At 37.3% G+C, this 25,166-nt stretch overlaps 1 protein-coding gene across 1 annotated transcript in view; it reads left to right on the top strand.

The window, feature by feature from the left end:
* The window catches only part of l(2)k09022 (HEAT repeat containing 1 homolog l(2)k09022), a 107,366-nt gene that overhangs the window by 24,248 nt on the left and 57,952 nt on the right, over positions 1 to 25,166 (top strand). The window contains exons 10-15 of the mRNA XM_067123960.1: positions 2,206 to 2,368; positions 3,242 to 3,376; positions 7,015 to 7,683; positions 17,680 to 17,868; positions 22,545 to 22,670; positions 22,872 to 22,973. Coding sequence (XP_066980061.1) covers positions 2,206 to 2,368; positions 3,242 to 3,376; positions 7,015 to 7,683; positions 17,680 to 17,868; positions 22,545 to 22,670; positions 22,872 to 22,973 — 1,384 coding nt within the window. The remainder of the gene's footprint in view (positions 1 to 2,205; positions 2,369 to 3,241; positions 3,377 to 7,014; positions 7,684 to 17,679; positions 17,869 to 22,544; positions 22,671 to 22,871; positions 22,974 to 25,166) is intronic.

Below are 25,166 nucleotides of genomic sequence, written 5' to 3'. Positions count from 1 at the left end.
GTCTTTTGTGTACTAATGAATGTCACGCTCTTTTGTGTGGTGATTGATCCTCTAATTTGTATGCCTCGTGAAGAGAGTTTTTTTATTGAAGATACATGTCAGGGCAAATTCATTGACTATGTGGCTGTACAAATATTTATTTTCTTGTTTAAGAATACATTTTCAGCTTATGCTGTAGAGTACTTAAAAAGTTCATTCTTAATACTGTCTCGCCTCAACTTAATGGACAGCTTGGGGTCTTCCCCTTCCAGGAAGTAATGAAATCCACAAAGTAACAAAAACTGGCAAAAACGGTAACCAACACAATAGCCTCTGCAACCAGTATTATGTAATTATCACTCAGTTTAAAATATTGGTCTACTTAATCCAGTTCAGAGATATCTCTGCTAAACGAGTTGCTTCAAAAAATCTGTTTATGCACCTGTACCCCTCTCATGCTCACATGATATATAAAATACTGTAGGCAGTTCCCGCTTACCAGCGGCATTAGTTAATGGCATTCTGGTGTTATGGCGCGTGACTAGCGACACTGTTAACCAGATTTTTGGTACCAGTAATTGATTTTCAGCAGTGGCAAGTGGTTTATTGGCGTCGGTAAGCGGTTTATCAGTGTTGGTAAGTGGTTTATTGGTGTCGTAAGCAGTTTATTGCCATCAGCAAGCAAGATATTGGCTTTGATAAGTGGTTTATCGGTGTCGGTAAGCAGTGTGTTGGCGTTGGTAAGCAGTTTATTGCCATCGGTAAGCAGTTTATTGGCGTCGGCATGCGGTTTATCGGTGTCGGTAAGTCAGTAAGCGGGTTATTGGCGCCGATAACCAGATATCGGTGCCAATATCTGGTTAGCAGTGCTTTTAAGCGGTCTATCGGTGCTATTATTGCTGATTTTCGGTTAGTGGTGCTCGCCCGAGAACGGAACCCCTGCCATTAACTGCGGACTGCCTGTATTCGAAACCTATGCAGTATATAAAAGAAAAAGAAAAATTGTTTAAAATATAAGCAATGGCAAAATATAAAAAATTGAGAGAGAGAGAGAGAGAGAGAGCAAAGTTTATTTTAATGCAATGCATATACTGAATAAGTGTAACATTACATAACTGCATTGTAATAAGTACAGTGCAGAACTGTATTGCATTGTCATTAAAAACTCTGCTAGAGAGAGAGAGAGAGAGAGAGAGAGAGAGAGAGAGAGAGAGAGAGAGAGAGAGAGAGAGAGAGAGAGAGAGAGAAACTGGGTGTGCCCATAGATAGTTAATAATGTTCCCTAATGTGATACTCAAAGAGGCAAGCATGGGTTGCGTGTGTGTGTGTGTGTGTGTGTGTGTGTCCACTGTTCACCCCGACAGGCACGGCCAGGAAGGTGTCTGTCATCGTGAGTGTGTTTGTTCATTCACTCACCGTCCACCCTCACTGGTAAAAATAGGAAACCTTCATTCTCTTGCATGCTATTTGTTCATTTATGGTCTGATACCTCCAGCGTACATAGTGGGTTATATGCTAAGGACGGGAGGTGGTTTTCTTGGGTTCACTCAGTCCACTGTCTGGTAACTCTATTGTACTTACTGTATTTCTTTGATAACTGCAAAATATTTTGTTTATTTTTGTTGGACTCAGGGGAGTTCATTAAGTGATGTAATCCACTGAGTTAGGTAGCCTACCTCTGTATAAATGCTATTAGATATATAAAAATTTAGTACATGTAGTCCTATACATACAAACTTTCAGAGATACAGACTGTGATGTCCGTACAGTATTTAGGATTTATAAACTTTATTTCTTATTCACTTTTTCAAGGAAAAATTTGAGATGTTTTTTATTATAATTTGTTTTATGTACAAAAACCAAATTATCTTGATAGAAGAGTTTATTACTGCAGAGTGATTTTTGCAGTAGGCGTAGTACAATGCGGATACGTAGGCTAACTTTTGTTGTCGTTAATGTACAGTGACAGGGAAACCTTCCTGTCAAAAATATTTTATGGAGGCTAAGCACTTTAAAATTTGAACAGTATGCAATGGTAAAGGAGCTAATGTTGAAAATATTTTTTAAAAATTAGGGTTTCACTGCCCTTTCAGCAATTTTTTGTAAAGCAGTGATTTTGTGCCTATGTAAACGAGTGAGTTCTCTCTAATAGAATTTGACGACTAGAGATTTTATTTAAGATATTTTATCAAGTTACCATATTGATAAGATTGAATGTTTTTTCAGATGTGTGCTAGAAGTTTGGAAGCAGAATTTCAAACCATTGCAAGATTTGAAGAGCTCTCTGAAAATGGCAGAAGTGGTGGGGTTGCTTGAAGTCAATTACCCCGATGGCTACAGCCAAGCTATTTCAGAGTTTACTGCAACTAAGAAGAGTGAACATAAGGAGGTAAACATCATCCATTTTTCAAAGCATATTAGAATACCTGAAGGTGCAACAGAGTCCTAGAAAGCACTTTAATGTTAGTTATAACAGATTAAAAAAAATTTTGAGATATATTGTCATGTGGTACGGTAGAGCTTTTAATGTCTCTATCCATGTGCTCAGCGCTTTTTCCATTTTTCCAATACTATCCTGCACTGTTTTACTAACTTCCATACACTCGGGCATGGCAGCTAATCTTTCGTGTATGCTTTTCTTATACTTGAAGATTTGTTGAATTGGCAATTCATTCTTGTCTAGCTTCCTAGTAATCTTGGCTTGAGAGTTTTTTGTTTCAGTGATATCTAACACTTTAACCTTTTCAGTCATCACAGGCCCTCTTGAGCTTGCTCTCACTACCACTTGAAACACTTCTTTCATGCCTTGGAGCCATAGTGCAGGTTTACTAAGACTTCTTTGTAACTAAACGATGGAGTGCACAGTCTGTACAGGAGATATGCCACAGTAGCTTGGACTGAGTGTAGAACGTGGTGCTGTGGTGGTGCATGCCTAGGAAGACAAAGGGGAATGCTTGGGAATGTTTTGAATTATGTTTCACTAGTTGGTATGGCATGCGCAATTTGAGAGGTCTTTCAATTTTATTTTTTCCCTGTAGGTAACCACAGGTAAGTGAATCAGAGGATCTTGGGGCCCAACTGCATAAATATGTAATTTTTGTATAACCTAAATAATAGATACTTTGCTTTGTGCATTTGTTACCTTCACTGACATATCCACTGTTTTGAGAAATATAGGAAGCTTGAAATAGCCGATAATTCAGTTTTGCCATTGTGTCTAGTAGATACGACTGTTTTCTCACCAATCCCTTACGGTTTACAGGTCATTGAAGAAATGTTGCATTCTGATTCTGGCACTGATGGAACTTCCATCAAGTTTATTCATCTGGTTCACCCTGAAGATAGTGTGAGATTAGCAGCTGCTGAGAAGTTTGCCAATAGGTTATCTAGAGGACTGGTAAGGAGTTAAAACAATTTGGTTTTTTGGAAAATCTTGAAAATCCTAGACACCTCATTCTTTAGAAGAGAAAGGTCTAGTACTCCTGGTAAGATAATGCATATGCCTTAGGTTTTCATAAATATGTTTTTGCAAACCTTTTCACAGCCTACAGTCTTCCCCAGACATTTTTGGAGTTTGCTACCCACTGATTTTTTTTTTATTCATTTCTCCGTTCCTTCTCATCTTTGCAGTTGTTCATCGTTTGATTTGTTTTGCAGGTAACCTAAAAGCTTTCCAATTTCAGTATTGGTTGTCTGTTTTTGGTTTTGGTTGTTTTGGCGTTGGTTCTAACTGGTAACTACTGGTTTGTTGTCTAGCTTTTAAGCGTTTTTTTTTTCCAGTAACTGGTTTGTCTCTCTATTTTTTATTTTTCTTTATAGCTAAGTGTACATCAAGTCATTAGGGTTCAGAGTTAGCTATAACTATGGGTTTAGTGTTAGATCTTCCTTGTGATCTTACTTTTATATTTATTTTTGTTTCTGTAACATAGTATTACTAAATTTCTTTTCTTCTCTTTGGTGGTCTCTATGTTTGCCCAGTATTTGTTCTCGCTCCTAATATTATTATTAAAATTTCAAGTTTTGCTTTTCCTCACGCTTTAACTGAGAAACTTACCTAAGATTTGCTTTTCCTCATGCTTTAACTTAGAAACTTTAACTTAGACTTGATAAGTATCTTTTTTGTCTTCTTCAGTTAGCATTTCCTTGTATCTGTGACCTTACCAATGGGCCTGTATCTGTGTAAGTTTTGTGTAGTTTTAGAGTGATCTGCATCATTTATGTACTGTATGCCTGGTTCAGATCATTTACTTGTTCCGTTTCTCGAGGTTAGTCTCCCATCCAGTGTAATTTTTATTTAAGCAGGATTGCTGTAAGAAAAATTCCAGGAACTCCCCTGATGATGTCAGTATTTTTATGTTTAGTAGTCATTTCCAGTCTGCCTATAAGCCCTCATTGCATCTGCTGTTGTTTGCTGTCATGAAAGATTGCCCCTCTCCTTGCGAGTCTCCAGTTCTGCTTTGCAAGAAGCATTATACATCTCCTGCATCACTTGAGGCATCCAGGTCCACTGAAACCATTGTGTTTTTGGATCAGTTTAAAGATTTATTATTCATTTTTTTTTTATAGAAACAGAGGATGGAGAGTTTGTGTTGTCTGGCTACTGGGATGCCCTTGCTTTCTTTGCTTTTGGCTGCCTCTTAGTGGGTTTGTCTTTGCCCAAGGTCTCTGTATTATATCTGAAGAGTTACAGTGCCAGTAGGATGAAACTAGTCCATCGTGTTATTTAAGATGAGGATCATAGGCTGGGTCATTGTTCTTCAGGGTCTGACAGCTTGCCTGGTACTACCCTCTTGTCTGTATCACTAGATGCTTCTTCCAAAAATGTGCCTCTGACTATGACCAACTGCACTCTGGAAGTTAACCTTAAGTCTCTTTCAAGCTGTTTCCCTTCTCCCAATATCATGTTGCTGCTAGCCATTCTTCATTATCTGAGTTCTCACATGACTGTTCTGCTTTTAGCTATACAGTACTTGCAACAGTCCCTCCACAACCACTAGCCATGTCTACGTTCAGCCACTCCTCACCCTCCTACATCCAGCTGTCCTCCCACCTTCAGTAGTTGCCTCTTCATAAATTCCAGCCCCTGCCTCAGCCTCTGACCATTCTTCCCAGTTGCCTGCTTTTATGGTAATAGATCGAGCTGTCTTCCTAATTTGGACTCCAACTTGTGCTTTGGGACAGGATTGAGATCACTGCTAGCAACAGTTAGACCATGTGCTTATAGCAGGAGGGGCAGGACTTACACCAGTGAAAGGACCTTGTCTGGCAAGCCTCTGCCTGCACCTTTCCAAAATTGCTTTTTTCAAAGCCTCTTTAAGAAAAACATTGAGTCATGAACGTCATGAATTGTTTGTTGACTCAAGGTTGCACACTGAAGTCTCAGAGTTGGTGATAGATCCTTCTTTCATTCTTCCAATCCCCGTCGGGGGTTAGTGCCATTAGTGCTTCTCTTGCAGTTCACTGTATGAATACTTGAGGTTCTCTGCTTACAATGCTTATGGTTATTTGTTAGCTGTTTCCTTTCCCAATGCCAGGCTCAAAAGATTTTGTAACCTTACAGACTAACTTTCTCCAGAAATTCAAAGGCCGCCACCATCTGTTTTATCCTTCTCCCGACTTCTTCCATAACCAAAATCGTAAATCTCAAAACAAGAGACAACCTACCTTTAATGTCAACACCGTCATCCCTGCTCATCGAAGTCAATCTCTCTCACTCATGTCAGAGTTCAAATTAGGTCAAGGCTAGACGAAACAAATGTTCTACCAAAATACAGCTTTTATTCCCAAACTTAATGTGACAAAACAAAAGCAAAATTAAAGAAGAGAAGGTCAAAGACTGTCCTTAACTTCTGGCAAAAAAAGTAAATGAAAAATCAAACTCTTGGACTGGTAAATACATTTTGACACCAATCAATTACATATCCCAAAACTTTGTAAGTCTAAGTCTGTCATGACCGAAGTCACAGTTATATGTCAGAAATTCCCTTGACATGTGACCACTAACAAATCCATCTGAAATAAAAGGTCACCTTTAAAATAAAGCACAAAGACATATAAATGCATAAATGGGAGAATTCCCATGTTACCAAAATCACCCAACACATCCCAAAGGTTATACATGGTAAGTATGCAAGACAATAAAGAGGAAAAAAAAATATTCAGTAATAAAATGTAGATGAAACCAATAGAGTACACAATTAACTCGATGTCCAATCGGGAATTTTAAAATGAAAAGATCGCTTCTCACCTTTACTGGCAAAAGTCGAGCTCCCTCACCTAGGCAGCACATTCACCAAGTTACTGCCCGAATCCCTCATCTGTACTCGAGATCTCAATTTATTACCCATCAATGACCCCTTTTCGAGCGGACTTACGCACACACTCATAATTCTAGAACATTCTGCCACTCCCTCGTAACATGAAGATCTGATGACACTCTACAGGTCAATAGGTCAACACTCGGGTCCACGTGAGGCACCTAGATTTCCAAGACCAAAATTCCTTTTGCTCCTAGCAAGAACTACAGTTTACAAACAGCCTGGTATACACTGACACAAGTATTCATCTCGCCCCAATATTTCTTAAACATGTTTGACACTGTAGTACATTCCAATAAGGATTGTATGAAATATTTCAATGCCCCATAACTATATAATCCTATAGGAGCTGTGAACATATGTTTTTTTTATGTATATTGTGGTGCTGGGGGCTCAGTGGATGACATAGACTTTTGGGTAGGATGAAAACAGGTAAACGAGGGACTACTTGAATAGAGTGGAGTTAGTATTGAATATTAAAGTGTACCTGATATTGATAACAAGATACAGTATACAGTACCTCTTATAGCAGTGGTCAGGGCTGTTAATGGGAAAAGTGTTTGGGTTTCAAGGTTAATAATAAAAGTGTGCAATTTAGAGGTTCTTTAGGAAAGCTGTTGTAAATTTTTTATCCATTTATCCGTAATACAAAACAAAAGTCATGTAAAACTGAAGGGGCTAATTCTAATTTTTAGAATTAATCCTTTTATTTTTTCAGGAAAGAAACAAGGAGATCGTCATGTTGAATCTAACTTACATATTGGCAGATGATTCCCCTGAAGTTGTTGTAAAAGGCCTCTCTGTCAAAAAGATTGAGGATGTACTGGACACTTCTGTCATCATCAAGGAATGCAAGAGACTGATTATAAAAAGTGAAACGCATGGCAAGGCTTGGAACCATGTAAAAAAGCTAAGTGCCAAATGTTTAGCTAAGGCACTTTCACAGAAGCACTGTTCTGATGAGAGTGAAATGAATGATGCAGTCTATGTCTTTTTGCCTTTCATATTGTGCCCCAAGAGTAGTGTAGACGTGACAATTGCAAAGGCAGTTTTGAAGTCAGAATATGGCAGAAGTGTTCCATTTTTGAATGCCATTGCCTGTGATATGAGTGTTGTGATTACTGATGAAAACATAGAAAGGAAAGAGTACTGTAGCAGAATATGGCAAATACTACCAAAAGTTATACATAATATGTCTGCTAGTGACAGTTTCTTATGGGAGCTAATTAGGAAGCAGTTGAAACAAGAGAATAATCTTATGCATCAGTTCATATCTTTGGTACTGCTCTATTTTGGATTAACAGATGAGAAGATGGACAAGGGTTTGCTTTTGAAGTTAGCCCATTTGGTCATGGATTTCTCCTTGATGAGCATGGAAAACTTCAAGGTACAGTGCATTTTTCTCTCTTTGTTCTTTTTTATATTAAGATATGATTGACATCCATTTCATCTTGTATGTTTCCTACATTTTACTGCTCTCTCAAATATTTTTTTTGTGTTTTGCATATACAGGCAGTCCCGGTTTATGACTGAGGTTATGACGCTTTTCAAATATATTCATCAGAAATTATTTCCTGGCTTATGATGTTCGGGTTACGACGCGTCAGATCTATGGCCCCAAAACGGCAGAATAATCATAATTTGAAGGTTTTTTTATGTAAAACTCAATAATAATGCAGTTTACATCGTTTTCAATGCACCCAGAGCATTAAAAGTTTTTTTATGATTTTTGACGATTTTCGACGATTTTCCGTTATTTCGATTTTCGTTATCGTAAACCGGGACCGCACTGTACTGTATAAGTTTAGGGAAATTCTTAGAAAGCCTGTGGGATACCATGCTTGAATGTATAATAATAATCTTTATTTCCAGTATGCATTGGGTATTTCTACAATGCAAAATCACATACTTATACAATGTTACACAGTGTAAAAACACACAGTGGCAACATTCTCAATGTTGTACTACTGTACGTCCAGCATCAGTAGATAAAATTAAAGCACAGTAAAACAGCACTCAAAAGGTATTTAAAAAGATTCTTTTAAAAGCCGTTTCTTGAGATAATCTTTAAAGGTGAACAGAGTACCAGTTTCTGTCATTTTTCATGAAATCTTAATATATAGATGTGGACCTCGTACAGTATGTTTACCTGTCGTGAGCCAGTATCAATGTTGGATCTACAGTTGACCACCTGGTATTTGCCAGGGATGCATACCGCTACCCCCCGCGAATAGCTAAAATCTGCAGATACTTAAAACACCTGTAAAAAAAGCTTAAGGCTGCCTATTTTGGTAGTTCAAAACACCTAAAACCCTCTAAAAAGGCTGATACCTGAATATTTTAATAGTTTTATCACAAAAAGTGCATTTAGTCACGAAAATGATATGAAAATACAGTAATTTGTGAATATTTCTCTATGAAAAATACTGCAAATAGGCGAATTTTCCACGAATAATGTGTACATGTGTTCCATAGAGAAATCCGCAAATAGGTGAGTCCGCAAATAGGCGAGTGCGAATCCGGAACTGCAAATAGGTGGGGGTCGACTGTACTTACGAACAGGTCTTCCCCCTGACTGGTAGTAGCCCCACTTAAGAGAATTTACTGTTGGAAAACTATATAACCAGCCAGGGATTTTATTTCTCAAAAGTTTGAAAAGCAAAAGTATATATATGTAGATCTTAGTCATCTAGTTGTTTCGGAAAGGGAGAAATGTACTCATATTTTCTTACGTTGCCTATAGCCTCATGAGTTGCAAAGTTCTGAAGCTGTTGAAATTTCTGCCTGTGTTCTGTTGTAACTCCCCAAACTTTTAAGCCATAATTAATAAGGCTCATTGCCAGTAGCTGAACAGGTGGTTCAAGTGATTCTTTTACCCTATTTAGAAATATGAGAGTACCCCTTTACTTTCTTGTAAACTTGCTCTATATGTGGTTCAAAGCTCACATATCAGCCAAAGTAAACACCCAGATTTTTTACAGTTGTCATTGGCTCAATGATATTTCCATTACAATTAATTTGGAGGTTGTCCCCAGTTCTCATTAAGAAGCAGGCCATTCTTTTGAAAATAACACTTAGCTCTGTTCTAAATTTCTTCTGCACTGTAAATAAGACTTTACATCACTTTCTATTAAAATGTGAGTATTTTCAGCATACTAGGTGATTAAATAGCCGGCTAATGATTTGATTAGATTGTTGACATACTGGACGCTAAAAAGATCATAGGGCTGAGAATTGATCCATAAGGAACTCCAAATTTATTTTTTCAAGTTGAAACGACGTCATTTAGTCTGACAAATTGAGATATGTTACCGAGATAGCTTTCAAACCAGCTGGGGTCAGTATTTGTTATTGGGCATTCCTTTAATAAAATAGCATGATTTACACTTTTGAAAGCCTTTGGAAGATCCAGCAGCAGAAGAAGGATATTTTCTTATTCTCCATATTTGTGTAGATTTCATCTCACATTTTCAGTAGGGCAGTTTCTGTAGATAATTTCGGCTTGAAACTATGTTTGCTTTCTGAAATAAGTTTCTTTTTTTCCAAGAATTCAGTCAGCTGATTGGCAGGTACCTCTTCCAGTACTTTCAATACGATCGGAAGTAAAAAGGTTGGTCAATAATTAGGGACGTCATGGGCATTTCCGCTTCTAAATATAGGGATCACTTAGCGATATTTCCTTAAGTGTAGATAAGTATTTGAGACTGTTGACATATTAGTTATCGCCGTAAGATCAAATTTAATTATACATATAGTGCATCTCAAATAAATTGTATGCAAATGCCATCGTATCCATAAGCCTTGGTATCTTTTACATTTTTTAATACTAAAATTACAGCAGTGCAATCTATATGTCATAAACTGTCAAAGAGCCAGTGCTGTAAAATTCACACAAGCTTCTCATAGACAACCACTGTTGAGTTTTTATGGACTGTTTAAGGTGTTAGAGCTTTACATGAGAAGCATTTCCATTATTCATTGGATCCATGGCTGGGAGTGAAAGTAAGCAGGCTACAATTAATGTAGAAAACAAGTTTGAATGACTTTATACAACAAGTAACGCAACAAATAGTAGCAGCATGTTGGTGTGACGACCTGGGTAACTTAAAATTGTGCTAGACAAAATTAGTGCCAAGTAAGTAATGGAACAGGACTAATGATTAACTACTTGTAGTAAGTCTTTTAGTGTGGTGCTTAGAAAATTGCTTCTACTTTTAATCTTACTATATTTTAAAAGCACTATACGATGAAAAGAGAAGTCAGTTCCACATAGTAATGACTATGTTCTGTCCATGTTGGGAAATTATACTGCTTGATTATCTAACTTTTTGGAAACTCAGTTGATTTTTTCCTACTGACCCATTACTTATAATTAGCCATTTATGGTTATGGAAGAAACTGACAGTCGGCCAGCAGTCCTGCGCAGAGGGTTTAGTAGTTTACTGACTCACTTTTTTTAAACTTATTACTTGTGAGATATTAGTGGGGTTGCAAGTGTAGAGTTTGCGTGAGATATTAGTGGGGTTGCAAGTGTAGAGTTTGCGTGAAAATTAAATATATTTTCAGAAAGTTATCATATATATATGCGTGTCATGCGACTTTTGAAGACCTAATTTTGAAGCTAATTTTAAGGGGGTCGTATCATACACAAGATACAAAATTGGTGTGTGTAATATTCACATACTAGTATCATATTATAAAATACAAATATAATTAATATGCATCTTTTCCAAGGAGCTTGTAAAAATTTATGTATAAATATATCAGTCCTATTTTACTTAATGTCATTTGTAATATAACTTGAGTAATTTTTTCTAACGTACGATGGTTGAAATGCAAGCAAAACAGCTGTTGTTATCCAATTCGGTTGTTCGTAGTAAAACAGCTGTTTCTCTTTCGGTTGTTTATGGCTGTACGTATTTATGAAATGAGTATAATGTTACTAACGGTAATTTTATCATTCTCTTTTACTTTTTTTTAACTTATTTAACTAGAAAATTGGATAGATAATAGATGGAGGAAAAGAGGTTAGTCTAATGTAATTTGGTCTCTCAAAAAAGGAAGTTGCATGACACATGAGACATATGATAAAATAATTTTTTAAGGGTTACATGATTATATACAGATCTCATAGGTGGAGGTGATGGATTGGTTGATTGATTTAAGATTGTAGGGCATTATGACATCCATGGTCATTGATGCCAATACGTTGAAAATAAATAACAGCACTTTACTTCCAACCATACCCACATTGCAGACTCCAAACACTTTGATTTGCATGCCTCTACATTGTATAGTGTAGAACTACTGTTAAAATTTTTAAAGCCAAGGGGTTAGCTGAAGTGAAGACATCTTTGAATTGCAACATTGATAAAATTACTTTTCATTATGGTGTCTTTCTCAGTACCTGGTAAATTTCAAATAAATAAGCATTGTAAATTAAGATTGAAAAGAGAGTTACACCTTTGCTATGAAACTCATGTACTAGATTCAGAGGCATCAGTATAGATTGACCTAAAATCTCTGGAATATGCCAACCAAGAATTGCAGGATTTAGTAATCAAGGACTTCTGAATTGATGTTAAGATCAAGCAACAGACCTCTTGTCTTTAAAAGCAAACATTAAGTAGAAAATTATGATACAGTGTGTACAGGGAGTCCCTGGTTATCGATGGAGTTCCGTTCCTGACAGCGTGATGATAACGGAAAATCAGCGATACTAGCCCTGATTCCTGGTTATTGGAACTGATAATCAGTTATCGGCATCGATAACTGGTGATCAGCTGTGCCGATAACCGGCGATCAGCGCCAACAAGGAATCGGTGTCGAAAATCCGGTTATCGTCATCGCTAGACGACCCCCGTAAGACCGGATCGCCGATGACCAGGGACTGCTTGTATTTAATATTATTTGGAAGGAATCTTACCTGCTGTTAAAGTTAGCTTATATCTTCGTGCCATTAGGTGCATTCGGCAGCCAAAAAACAAAACAATGCTTGGCTAACCTGCTAGGACTCTCTGTAATCACCTGTTTCCCACTAGCTGGTGCTGGAATGTTTACATTCTAGTCAGAATTCTTCATGCCCTGTCCTTATGCAGGCAGTGTGAATCGGTGTTATTAATAATTTTGATGATTTCTGGCTAGTTTTCTCCTGCATGGTATTGTGCTTGTTTTCTGTTTTTGCATTGTCACCTACAACGAGCAGAGATGAAAACACGAAGTTGTATAGGAAAGAGTTTGTGGAAACAGAATGTTTCGGTTGTGCATGACGTTTGTGTTAGCCTAGCTGTTGAGGCACAAGTGTGGTTTTCTTGATGTGAAGATAATAAGGAGTGATCTGTTGAGAGGATGAAAATTTGTGAAGTATATTGGAAGATGCTAGCGGCCGATAGATTACATAGACAATTCATTGCCACACACGGTAAGCCTACTTAGTCTTTTCTTGTTGTCTTCCTGTGTTGCTTCTCCTCCTCTTCCTGATAGCTTAGGTTAATTCCGTTCTCACTCCTGCTCCACCTTCTTTTGCTCCCAGTGTGGTTCAAGAGAAAAATAATAGGTAATTGAGAAATACTCTTTTACTATAGTTAGAATTTGACCATATATATTAGGGCAAAGATTGCCCTCCCCCCCTGCCCATGCTGATCAACCTTTTATTGGTACCCCCATGAGGAAGAAGGTGTCAGAGCCTTGACGTCTGTCTGTAGCCTGCTCTCTGGATCCATTGGTTTTCTCCACGGACAGGGACCATACATGTCTCAGAACCAAGGTCTTTGCCCTTCGCCACCTCTCTCAACTCTCTCTGGTTTGATTTGACGCATTATCCGGAGGAGTTACTTGGTGGTTAAGCGCTCACATTCACTGGGTCACGTATCATCCAATTTGGAGAGTGATAGTGATGTATGTGGAACAGTAGAATTACAGTGCTCCCTTAATTTTTTGCGGTGATAGGTTCCAGAACCCACCGCAGAAATGCAAAATCTTCGGAAATGCAAAATCCCCCCAAAAATGCTTTTAACTGCTTATCACTGCCAAATACCTTGTACCCCTTAAACTAAAATGCTTATAACTGTCTATTTGAGAAGTTCACTGCTTAATTTAGTAGTTCAAATAAAGATATACCTTAAATTATCATACTAAAACAATTTAATATCAATTCAAACAAAAGACACCCCAAACCATCATCCCAAAACACCCTAAGTAATCTTGGATTAGTACCCCTTTACTACTGTTACTCTTATGTATATATGCCCCTAAAATGCTTGTAACAATGATTTATTAATTTTAAGATATTAATGCTAATGTAAACACAGCAAAATATCTGTAAAATGTTTAATACAAATTAAATAAATCTTTAATACAAATTACATGAATCTGTCTTACAGAACATTTGGCAACTAATCAAGTTACCCCTGTATACATAAGCATAGCTGTTTTCTCTCAGTATTGAAATCATCCTGTTTTCTTTATATATTGGTAAAATCAATTAAAATTATCACATTTTTTTTTTTTTTTTTTTTTTTTGCAGAGCAACACTGTATTTTTCATACTGTGTTTGTGACTGAATACAGATTTTTATGATGAAAATCATATACAGAGTACTTACACTGGTACAGGCAGTCCCCGGTTTACGACGGGGGTTCCGTTTTCACACCACGTCGTACACTGAAAATCGTTGTAAACTGAAAAATCGTTGAAAATCGTAAAAAATCCTAAGAAAACCTTATTTTTAATGCTTTGGGTGTATTGAAAACGATGTAAACTGCATTTTTATTGAGTTTTTCATCAAAAAAGCCTCCAAATTTTGGTTATTCTGCCGTTTTGGAGCCATATTTCTTCCGTCGGATCGGTGTACGACGTGTTGTAACCGTGGAACATGCATCGTAAACTGGGAAATAATTTCTGATGAATATATTTGAAAAGCGTCGTAACCTTGGAACGTCGTAAGCTGGACCTGTCGTAAACCAGGGACTGCCAATGTTATCTAAAAATCCACGAATTAGTGAAAGTTCCCCTTTCGGAAAAGTGGATAATTTGTTCCACAAAAATCCGCAACAAAATGAAGCTCAGAAAAGCAGGTTGGCACTGTACAGTATAGGGATACAGACATTACAGGCAGTTCCAGGTTTACGACGGGTTCCGTTCCTGGCCAAGCACAGCTAACCAAAAAATCGCTGATAATTATGGCAATAAAAGGCGTTCATGACGGCATAAGCTCCAGTAAACTGCTTATCGGCACCGATAAACCGCTTGCTGATGCAGAAAATTACTTGCCAACGTGGATAAACCTCTTGCCTATGCTGAAAATAGCTTGCGGAATACAACAAACCTCTTACTGACGCCGAAAATTGCTTGTTGTCGCTGGTAAACTGCTTGCTGATGCCGGCAAACCGCTTACCGATGCTGAAAATCATCTGCAGATGCCGATAAACTGCTTGCTGACCCTGGTAAATTGCTTGCCGACACCAATAAACTACTTTCCAATGCTGGAAACCACTTGCCGATGCCAAAAACTGCTTGTCTCTTGATAAACTGGTTGCTGACACTGATAAATCGCTTGTCAACGCAGATAAACCACTTGCTGATGGCGATAAACTGCCTGCCAATGCCGACAATCACTTGCTGCTGGTGATAAACCGCTTGCTGATGGTGATAAGCCCCACTTGCCGACGTCGAACATCGCTTGCCAGCGCTGATGAACCGCTTGCTGACGCTGATAATCTGTTTGCTGACACCGATAACCGCTTGCCAACGGTGATAAACCTCGCTTGCTGCGCCGAAAATTGCTTGCTTTTGCCGATAAACCACTTGCCAATGCCGAAAATCGCTTGCCAATGTCGAACCTCACAACGATTATTGTAATAAATGGTGTTGAAGATGCAGTAAGCACTGATAAACTGCTTAATGGAGCCATTAACCAGTTATCAGCGCCATAAACCACTTATCGATGCCAAAAAACTGCTTACCGATGCTGAAAATCGCTTACCGCCTCCGAAAATCAGGTAAAAAACGTCGCTAGCCAAGTGCCGTAAAACTGAAACTCCAGTAACCGATGCTGCCGGTAAGCAGTGACTGCATGTACATTTACTTCAGTAGTTCTGAGCTATGCATCAATTCTCCTATTGTCATTTAATCACCTGGCATCTTCCTCCGAGAGGACAATAACCCTTCCTCCTCTTACTCAGTTTTCCTCTCTGTTGCCTCGCATTCGTCACCTTGTGACAATTATTCCTTTTCAAAATAGCGACTCATACTCTTCCAACGCTTATTTATCTAGAGTGGGTTAGCCTGGTGAGAGAATGGCTCGCTTCTTGGCAGTCGCCTCTTAAGAATTGTGCAGACAGCTACATCTGTCATCACATTTACGTGGTGACGTCATGCAAGAACCCTCTACCTTCTCCACCCACCTGTCTCTCTCTCTCAGCCATCCGTTACTACCGGCATTCCGTGATGTCTTTTCTGACATTCCGTGGTATGTCACCTTCTCTTGGCGTTTTTTCACCTCACCATCATTGTCTGTAGATTGCTGTTTTCTTCTGTCTCAGTGCCTCCATTTAGACTTGAGGGGTTTCAACTGTGATTTGGTTGATTCTCCATTAGTATTTAAGTGGTGCATAGCTTGCATTCTTCCATTTTCACTTCCTCTTGCTGAAGATGAATCCATTGACCTGCACTCTGCAGTTTACTTCTACCTCGGCCCCTGTTTAAGCGAGTAAGAAGTTAACTCTGATTATGGTAAGGTGCATTATCATGGAAGCAGAGCCTTTGGGAAGTGGATGAACAGCTGAAAGAGAAAACTAGAAATTAGTGTTAAATAGCTCTACACCCAACATGAACAGTGTACATATTGTACTCACAACTTTGTTTGTAGAGTGATCTGTTAGGTACCAACCAAACTAGGCGATGAGCCATCATGTTACTGGCTTAATCTAAAAAACAGAGGCAATCTCAGAGGTGTATCCTTTAATGCTGGTTTTCGGATGCTTCTGCATCTATTTCCAGTTTTTGAAGCTGCTTAGAGCTGGTTTACGACTTAGATACAATGTAAGTTTTTCACCTGTCTCTGTTCAGCTTGCAAGTTTCAAGTTCTTGGACCAAGGAATCGAAGACTCCTCTAATTGGTAAGGTACTTTGTTCTAATGGTGAAGTGAAAGTATCTTAGATATGTATGTACATATGTAGATACCGTACATATAAGATATAATGATGATGATAATAGTTATAAATATTAATCCTGAAGAGGCAGAGTTTCTCGATGACGCTTCAGAGTTTTAACCTCTCCTTGATAGACTTTCTTCTGAGGCTAATAGGAGGGATGTCTTATTCCTTTTACAACTTTGTTGTAAAGTAACAGAAACAGGTGTGTACAAATCATATAAAGTGGCCCTGCTCAACCATTAGTAGCTGTTTTTGACAGTGTCCTATCATTGTCTCCCATAAGTGTTTAAGGCCATCGCCTAAGATGTCTTGAGTGAGGAGATTAAAAAATTCTTAGCACTACCTTTGAAGTCTTCCCTCTAGGGTCTTGTCCCTACAGCCTTTTTTCCATGTAAGTTCCATTTAGAATTTCCCAAACCATCCTTGAGGTTTGCTTCACTAGTGACTGGCTCACATTCTGAGAGGAAAAATTATACATGTAACCATAAATGATGTTTTGGACTCCCAGTTCAGGTAGGCTGTGTGGATCCTCAGGAGGGCATATACATAGTTTCAGAAGTGTCTGGCAAAGTGTCAGGAAGAATCTTCATTAGTGATGGTTCTCAGGGAAGGATACGTTGTACCCTTCTTTTTTATCCCCTATCAACTTCCTGATCCTCTCCTGACATCCTCTCCATACTCTTCACACACAGAATTTCAGAGTTGTGAGGGGTGGGTTGGACAGTTGTTATGCAACAAGGCCATCGAGCCATGGGCATTTCCAGTCTCAACAAGTGTATTCATATTACTCCCTTTTCAATTCATTGTGTGGTCCTGGCATCCTTTCAGAAGGGCAAAGGATGTTTTTCTGTCGACAGGTAGAACATGTACTTCCACATTTTTAAAGTCATGAAAAAAAGAGATGTCAGAAGCTAGAGAATGGCTGAATTATCTAACAAATGAATTCATGGTTTTTGAAGTGGAATCAGCAGTAAAGAAACTAGTGGTGGAAAGCACCTCGGCTGTGATGGAATGGACTCCTCACATACTATTTAGTCTGTTTTGCAGGATAAGGAATGAGGAAACAAAGCTTAATGACTGAGGATTAGAAGTCATAGGAAAGGTGTATTTGATTCTAAACAGGGTCTGATGAGCTAAAGACAATTTTATGTCCATAAAATAGGTTAATTGTAAGTGATGGTTTTTTTGTGAAAAATTTTTTAACATTCATTAAAATTATTTCTTTTAGAATGTGGCATGCAGTACTCTATCGATGGAGAAAGAAGTGACATACCATGACTTCAAGAAGTATAGTGATGAAGTATCTTCAGGAACTATCCCTGCTAACTTTCTTGCAATATGTATTTTATGTGCAGTTAAAACCTTTTCATTACCAGATGAATGTTTGAAGACTAATTATTGGATGCCAGATATGGAGGTAAGTAATTTATCAGAATTTTTAATTTTCATTTCTAAGTGTGAAGATTTTTCAGACAAAAAAGATCAGGCTAGCTAGCACATCCATTTTCTGTTCTGGACTTAGTGTTCATGGTAAATATTCAGTAGTAGTAAGAATTTGTCACCATCTCTTGCTGCTTATATAGATGCAGTCCTATCTGAATATGAGGAAAAATTTAATGTGGAGGGACTTCCAGCTGAGATGGATAGTTTAAGACTGAAACTTTTTCTATTTCCTTGTGCCTTGAGAGTTTCTTGTTGCATTTTGCAAAAACTATTTTCTGCTTGATTATCATGACTTTGTTTATGTAATGAACTTCAGTGGAAGGTTTCATTCTGGTTTCGTTCATTTTGTACAGACTACTACTGACAGGTTAACAATATTTAGTGCAACTCTTGTATATTTATAAATGTTCAGCTTTAATTGTCTTTACCATGTTTCCATACTTCTGAGCCACCATTTCCATTAATTTTGATATTATATACAGTAGATTGTTTGATATAAATATAGGCAATACTTTTTTAACATTTTTTCTCTCAAATCCATTACTTAGAATTTACCAAGATGGTACAGTCCATCATAAGGTAAAGAAAATAGCAGTCAGCTGTTGGTGCTGCACATGTGGATCCCCAGATCCCGATCCCTGTTATGTAGGAGAGTCAGTATATGTGCCATATAATCTATGATCTGTGAGAAATAGAGAGGCTGGGAAAGTGAGAAATGTACCCCGATTTGCCATTTTGAAATACAGAAAGTTTCTAGTACACAAACGCTAGTAAAAGTTTCATCTGGTTTCAAGGCAGATATCTCCCATTTTCTGTACACCTTCCCAGGACCACCAGACTTTTTTCCCTGTTTTTGTGCTCTGCCATTCATGGATTACCCTTTATCACCATTTCCTGACATTTTGTTATTCTCTTCCACTTCAAGTGATGCCCAGTGTTAAGTGAATTATATACCTACTTTTAACAATTCCGACAGCAACAGCACGTTATATGTTACTTCTCTCAGTGCCTTTGCAGAAATTTTCAGTTGTTCCAGTTTTTCTGTGATATTTAGTAAATATCAAAAAGATTCAGTAAATTTTAATAAATTTCAGTATTTTGGTGATTTTCAAGTTTGCAGAATTCTAGGTTAGGATTTTCTCTTTGCCAAGGGCTATGCAGCCCTAAAATGGATGACTGTAGTATCTGCAAAAATACATCACTGAGAAAAATGGTAGATGCTCCCTGGCCTTACTACTGATTTTGCAGATACTGCAAATGGGACCCCCTAAATAGTCATGGAAAGCATTGAAGAATCATTCTGAAACTGCAGTAATTTTTGTATTAGTGTTGCACGAGCCCAGTAGGTGGCATATCTCAATTTCAAAAATGTTGCAGATACTGTAGTTTTCCTTTTTAGGGCAGTATGGGTTATTGAGGGGAACTTTTAAGTGTAATTTGCTCCTTTTGGGGTTGTATTTCTTCACTGATGTTTGAATAACCTTTTTTCAAGGCCTCAAGTATTTTTTTATCAGCTTATTTCAAGATTCTTTTGGTTTGAATTCATAATGTTAAGTTGATTTATTTTTGCATTATTGCATTAACTTTGCCTCAGTGTACTTGTATGTGTTAGGGCAATGAGTCCAGTAGTTTGTTCATGTTGCCCTTTGATAAGGACCTTCATTTACAGCGCACTTTATGCAAGGGTGAATAGTGGTCTCCCGAGTTGACTTGTGATGTGTTTAAGGATTGACACAAGTCAATGGTATCCTTACTCTGTGTCAACAGTGTGGAATCTGGAGATGATGTAGAGATCCTTCAATGGATGACCAGGGCTCTCCCCCTGTCCTCCCCTTCACCTGCAAGAGGAACACATGTGAAAATGACCCAAATTCCAGAAGGATACCCCATAACTGTTTATGCTAGAGCAACCAACTCTGCACTCTGTTTAAATTGACAGAACAAGTAGTCCAAGTTCATGTCAACAACAGTGTTACAAGCAGAGAAATTCAAACAAGTGAAACTGACTCTAAACAAGTGGTACCAAGAATTTACCACTGTGAGAAACAGTGTGTGTGTGTGTGTGTGTGTGTGTGTGTTTCAACCAACAGTAGACACAAGGATACCAAGAACTTACCACTGCGAGAAACATTTGTGTGTGTGTGTGTGTGTTTTTCAGCCAACAGTAGACACAAGGATGAGATCATCAGCCTTCCCTCCACCACTTACGGAAGTTAACCCCCTCTGAGTACATTTACCTGGCCAAAGTAGCAATCAGTGGTAATGTGATGTCTGTTTCTTTCTTTATTTATTCTTCTTTCTGCTATTCGTTGTCAAGTTAAGAAGATTTACTTTCTTTAGAGATGCTTATCGTTCTGGCTTTGTTATGTAGTAGCGTGTTTCAGTTCAGGAGGTTTTGACGAAGACACAATGTAGTTTTCTTTACTTCATTAACACAATAATAAAGTTACAGTATATACAAATGAATTGCAGTGCAAAGTTACAGTGAGTGTCAAATGTGAGTCTGTCTTCTTCTATCAACCCACAGTTAGTGAGGCTTGCAACCCCACCCTCTGCTTCTCTGCTACCCTCTCTGCTGTCCTTACTTCTCTCGCTTCTTCTCTTTCTCAACTGGACTTGATAAGGAATTTTGGAAGTTTTTGTCCCGCCCCTCTGTAGGCAGAATCTTGGTTTTGGTCCGGCCCTGTAGATGCTTAATTGGTTAGGCTAATCTAAAGACAGCCCATTTGGGTGGACTTCTGGAAAAAGCACCTCCTTCAAAAAGGGGTTGCTTTGACGTCACTGGAAGCTATAATTTCCGGTGGCTGTTTATTCCACTAAGGTAACCATGCATTTTTGTTATGAATTCCTTGTGATTATGAACTCGATTAAGAGCAGTCAATATGGCTTCATAATCACGACACACTTCGTGTTTTGCTCTATGTTCCAAAACATCACTGAACCCAGGTGTTTAAAACACAACACCTTTGTTGGCCTCGATATAAGGCAGATAAGCATTCAGGTCTAGCTTTGTCATGAAATTCAGTCAAAACACCAGAATTATTCCTTTTCCTCTTCGTTTCCTTATTCTCTCTCTCTCTCTCTCTCTCTCTCTCTCTCTCTCTCTCTCTCTCTCTCTCTGTTTGTTCCTTAAAATCTCTCTCTATCTATCAATGTCTATCACTGAAAGGTTTCTCTCTCTTTGTCCCTTTATTCAGAATTTCTAGTTATATCGTTACATTACAGGAAATACACCTACACTACTATCTTGTCCACATGATGTAACAAAATGGTTGTAAGCTGAAGATAATTAGAGTTATCACCTATTCATACCATTCGTGTAAAATAAAATAAATGAATTTTGGACAGTTCATTTCTTCTGTAATTATAATATAACCGTCATTAAATTTGAAAATAAAATGTATGGGCAAAAATTAGGTAACCGTTTGGGTGGTAATTACAGCTCTAACATTTCCAGTTTATAGTATATTTCCATTTCTGTGAATTTAAATTCATGTGAATGGCATGATTTAGCAATGTTGGAATCCCAAATGATGGACTACCTTGTTATCAAGCTTCAAAGACTGTCCAGCTTTCACTGAAGGTGTATCTGAGTAAAAGACTACAGGTTTAATATTTTTGAAAAATGCAAATTATCTTGAATCTGCATTATTAACTAAAAAGCATACAACAGAAGATACTTCTCCACTACCAGTACAGGCAGTCCCCATTATCAGCGGCCTTGGTTATTGGCAATCTGGTTTTAAGGCGCTTGTTTAGTGACGATGCTAACTGAATTTTTGGCGCTGAAATGTGCTAATCCCCGGTTAACGGCGCTGATCCCCACATAACAGTGGCACCAATAACCAGATATTGGCGCTGATAACCAGATATTGGCGCTGATAACCAGATATCAGCACTGATAACCGGGGATCGGCGCTGTTATCGCCGATTTTTGGTTATTGATGATTTTCGGTTATCGTCACACTGTTGGGAACGGACCCCTGCTGATAACCGTGGACTGCCTGTATTAAGCATCAGACTATTTTCTAGCACCATAATGTGTTTGGGTTTAAAGGCTAATTTTTAGCATTTAACCGATAACTGGTATACCAATGGCATTTATGATACATCAGTCATTGTCGGTCCAGCTCTTGACTTCAGTAACCTGTTAATTGCTTCCAAGTCTGGCACAGGCATCCACAGCATGGGAGATATATAGACAGGTGGTAGAAAATTCTGCATTCTTGGTAAAGACTGATGGATACTTTTTGTCCTTTTGAAAATGCACAGACTATCGTTAGCCGTATGATTTGTAGTGTATGGAATATACAACCCATAAATGCATAGCAGAACTCCTGACTCCCAATTGAGTAATTAACGTAGCATTTTGCAGCTGTCTAAATAATTGAGTATTCTTCTTGTACACAAATGCTACATGTGGGCAGGTATTCCATTAGGTAACTGCCAAATTAACCTCCAATTACTATATTCTTCAGTATTAGTTTCATATATAAAAAACTTATGTAGGCATGATATCCATAAAATTATAGTTTGTGTATTATTTAGTCTTTACATTTTTTCAGGAGTGTCATATTTTTGTTTGTTTGTGTTATAGCAATTGTATATTTAAGCTAACTGGTTGTATTAAATGGATTTGTGATTTTGTAGGGTCAAGATCTGAGTGAAGGACATCTGCTACTGTTGCTGAAAGCAACCAAAGGAGCATTTGAAATTGAACAGTTTGGGTCAGCGGGAATTGCAATAAGGAACAGGATTATGGCTTGTGTTCTCAAGGTATGCGTGGTTGCATTTAACATTATATTTCCCAATACAATAAAGTTATTGTGAAATGAAAGAAATAATTACTGTAACAGAAAAGACAAACTTGTGCTAAATAAAATAGTTTATTTTGTTGTGATACACAGGATATTGATGTTATGTAAAAATAGCATATAATTCTTATTAAAATATCTTTGTAATATTTATCACTCTTAGGATTGCTTGAAGAATACTGAAATGCAGTACAACTTCCTAGCCATGATTTGGGCATGGCAGTCATACCTCCCTCAGTCAGACATTGTTGATAAACCTCTCATGGTAAGGACTGATAATTTTAAGAGTTCCATTTTGTTTTTTATCTCATGATCCATGTATGAATTTTGAGTTCTACTTGTTTTTTTGTCTATTCATGACAGCTGTTTCACAATTCATGTTGCTTTATGTGATTATCATAAAATAGTATAGTTTATTGGTGAATAAATCGTGCTGCTAATTTGCCATTTGCCTTATAGTAATCACTGTCTGTTTCTTTGTTAATTTTGTTCCAATAAATACCCTGATACTTTAGTTACATTCATGCTCATGTGTGTACATTTGGTATGATTCACCATCAAATCAAAAACATTTTTAACTGTAACCAAAGATAAATTGATAGAATTCATGGTCACAGTGATTTTTTTTGGCCTTATATTGTATATTCATGACATTGCATAAAAATTTTGTACATTCTATCGTTATGAGTTGAGGAACTTTACTTAATATCCTTTGGGCAAGTTGAACACCACATGTTATTGTAGCTTTATTATAATTTTCCTGTGGTTATGGGTTTCGGTAGTTTTTCAACTTTGGCATATTTTAGCATCAAGTCAAGCAGACAGTAGGATTATTTTCTGACAGATTTGTTAAACAAAGCTGTTAGATTGGACCCTGGATGACTGATCAGTTCCCAGGTTTTTTTATGTTTAACACTATTCAGAGGTCATTTGATATAATTTGATAGGTGAGCATTATTGTAAATTTTTGTAAGTAGACAGTACTTATTTTTTATGGCAAGTAAATGTATTCATCTTTTAAATTTCAGAATGGGTAACAGTGCTTTTGATGAGTGTAATTGCTAAATTTTTTTTTTTAGAAGAATTTATATTTAGTTTAGGAGGGTTAGGAAAGTTTCGGCATGATACGTTTGAGATTAATGATTTTTGTGTTGCGTAAATGCATATATAAAATGAATTTTCAAGAGTTGATTATGTAAGAAAGAGTGAAGATCAACAATCTGTGAGATATAATCAGGATGGGAAGTGGGAGCTCACATAAGTAATTGGTTTGTATAAATTTTTTCCAAATAAACTTGTTTTACAGTAAACCCACTACTTATAATAATCTGGAATCTCAAAATGCAGTGGGAAGAATTGAGCTGTTGAATTGGCAGATTAATACTTGTCACATCTTCTTGAAAGCTCCCTTGGATTGACCTATTGCATCAAAACTTGCGTTTTGCAAAGACTCACAGGGAGTGTGTTCAGCAATGCAAACCCTGATATAGTTTTAAGGGGACAGCCAGAAGAGTAGCAACAGCCAGGATGAATTAGGAAATTGCTATACGAGTGATCAATGAGATAATCATTTAGTAAACAAGGCAAATATTTGAGGTCTGTATATGGAATGTCTCTCCAATTCTTTACTACATGCGTGGGCACTAACAAAAAGTAAATAGCGGCAATTTTAAAGATGTGTGACTTAGAACTATTAGAATTTCAGTTTGGAGTGCATTGAGTAGTATGCCCCTACAAATAAAGATGCTGCTGCAAAATTTATTGTTAAACAGCTTGCAGATAGACGTAATTCTTGAAGATTGAAATGGTTTAAGATGAGTAGCTATCCAGACTATTAGTAGATACAGAAGAAGCAGAATAAAGAGGAGTAAAGAGACCCAGACTATGATGGTAATTGTTTTCAAGGGCTGTTCGTGTACAGTTGAAAAGTGGTTCGGATATGAATGCTAATAAAATTATTTTGAGGTGCATACCAGAATTGTCCTGGGAAATGCTTATTTTTATATGCAACTGCACTGTTTTAGAAAAATAATGGTTAGGCATGATAAAACCTCTTGAAATAACTGCTCTTGTTTCTGTTTTTTATTCAGAGTAATGTATATACTTTAATATCTTCTATAAGTATTGTATTCTCTTTTGCAATTTACGTAAGTACTGGATGTGAATACTTGAAAAATTGTGTTACTTTTACAAATGTACTTCAATTTATAAAGGCACATTTTACATGAAAATATATTGGCAAGTTGTCACCATTTATAACATAGCATGTCTATAAGAAATTATTAACTCCTATTAAGTAATTAGGAAGATTTTATACAATCAAAGCTCTTTTTCTGATAGTTAATAATGAAAAGATTTAATTGTGTTCATTACTGATTGATACTTGTTTCGTACATTAATTTCATCAGAATGTTCTTCAAAAAATTAATTCTTGAACATGATTTATAAGTCGTGTGAT

This window comes from Macrobrachium rosenbergii, chromosome 22, assembly GCF_040412425.1.
Source record: "Macrobrachium rosenbergii isolate ZJJX-2024 chromosome 22, ASM4041242v1, whole genome shotgun sequence".
Taxonomy (NCBI): Eukaryota; Metazoa; Arthropoda; class Malacostraca; order Decapoda; family Palaemonidae; genus Macrobrachium; species Macrobrachium rosenbergii.
Note: the sequence above shows the minus strand (reverse complement) of the source record. Positions and strands in the feature narration are given on the sequence as shown.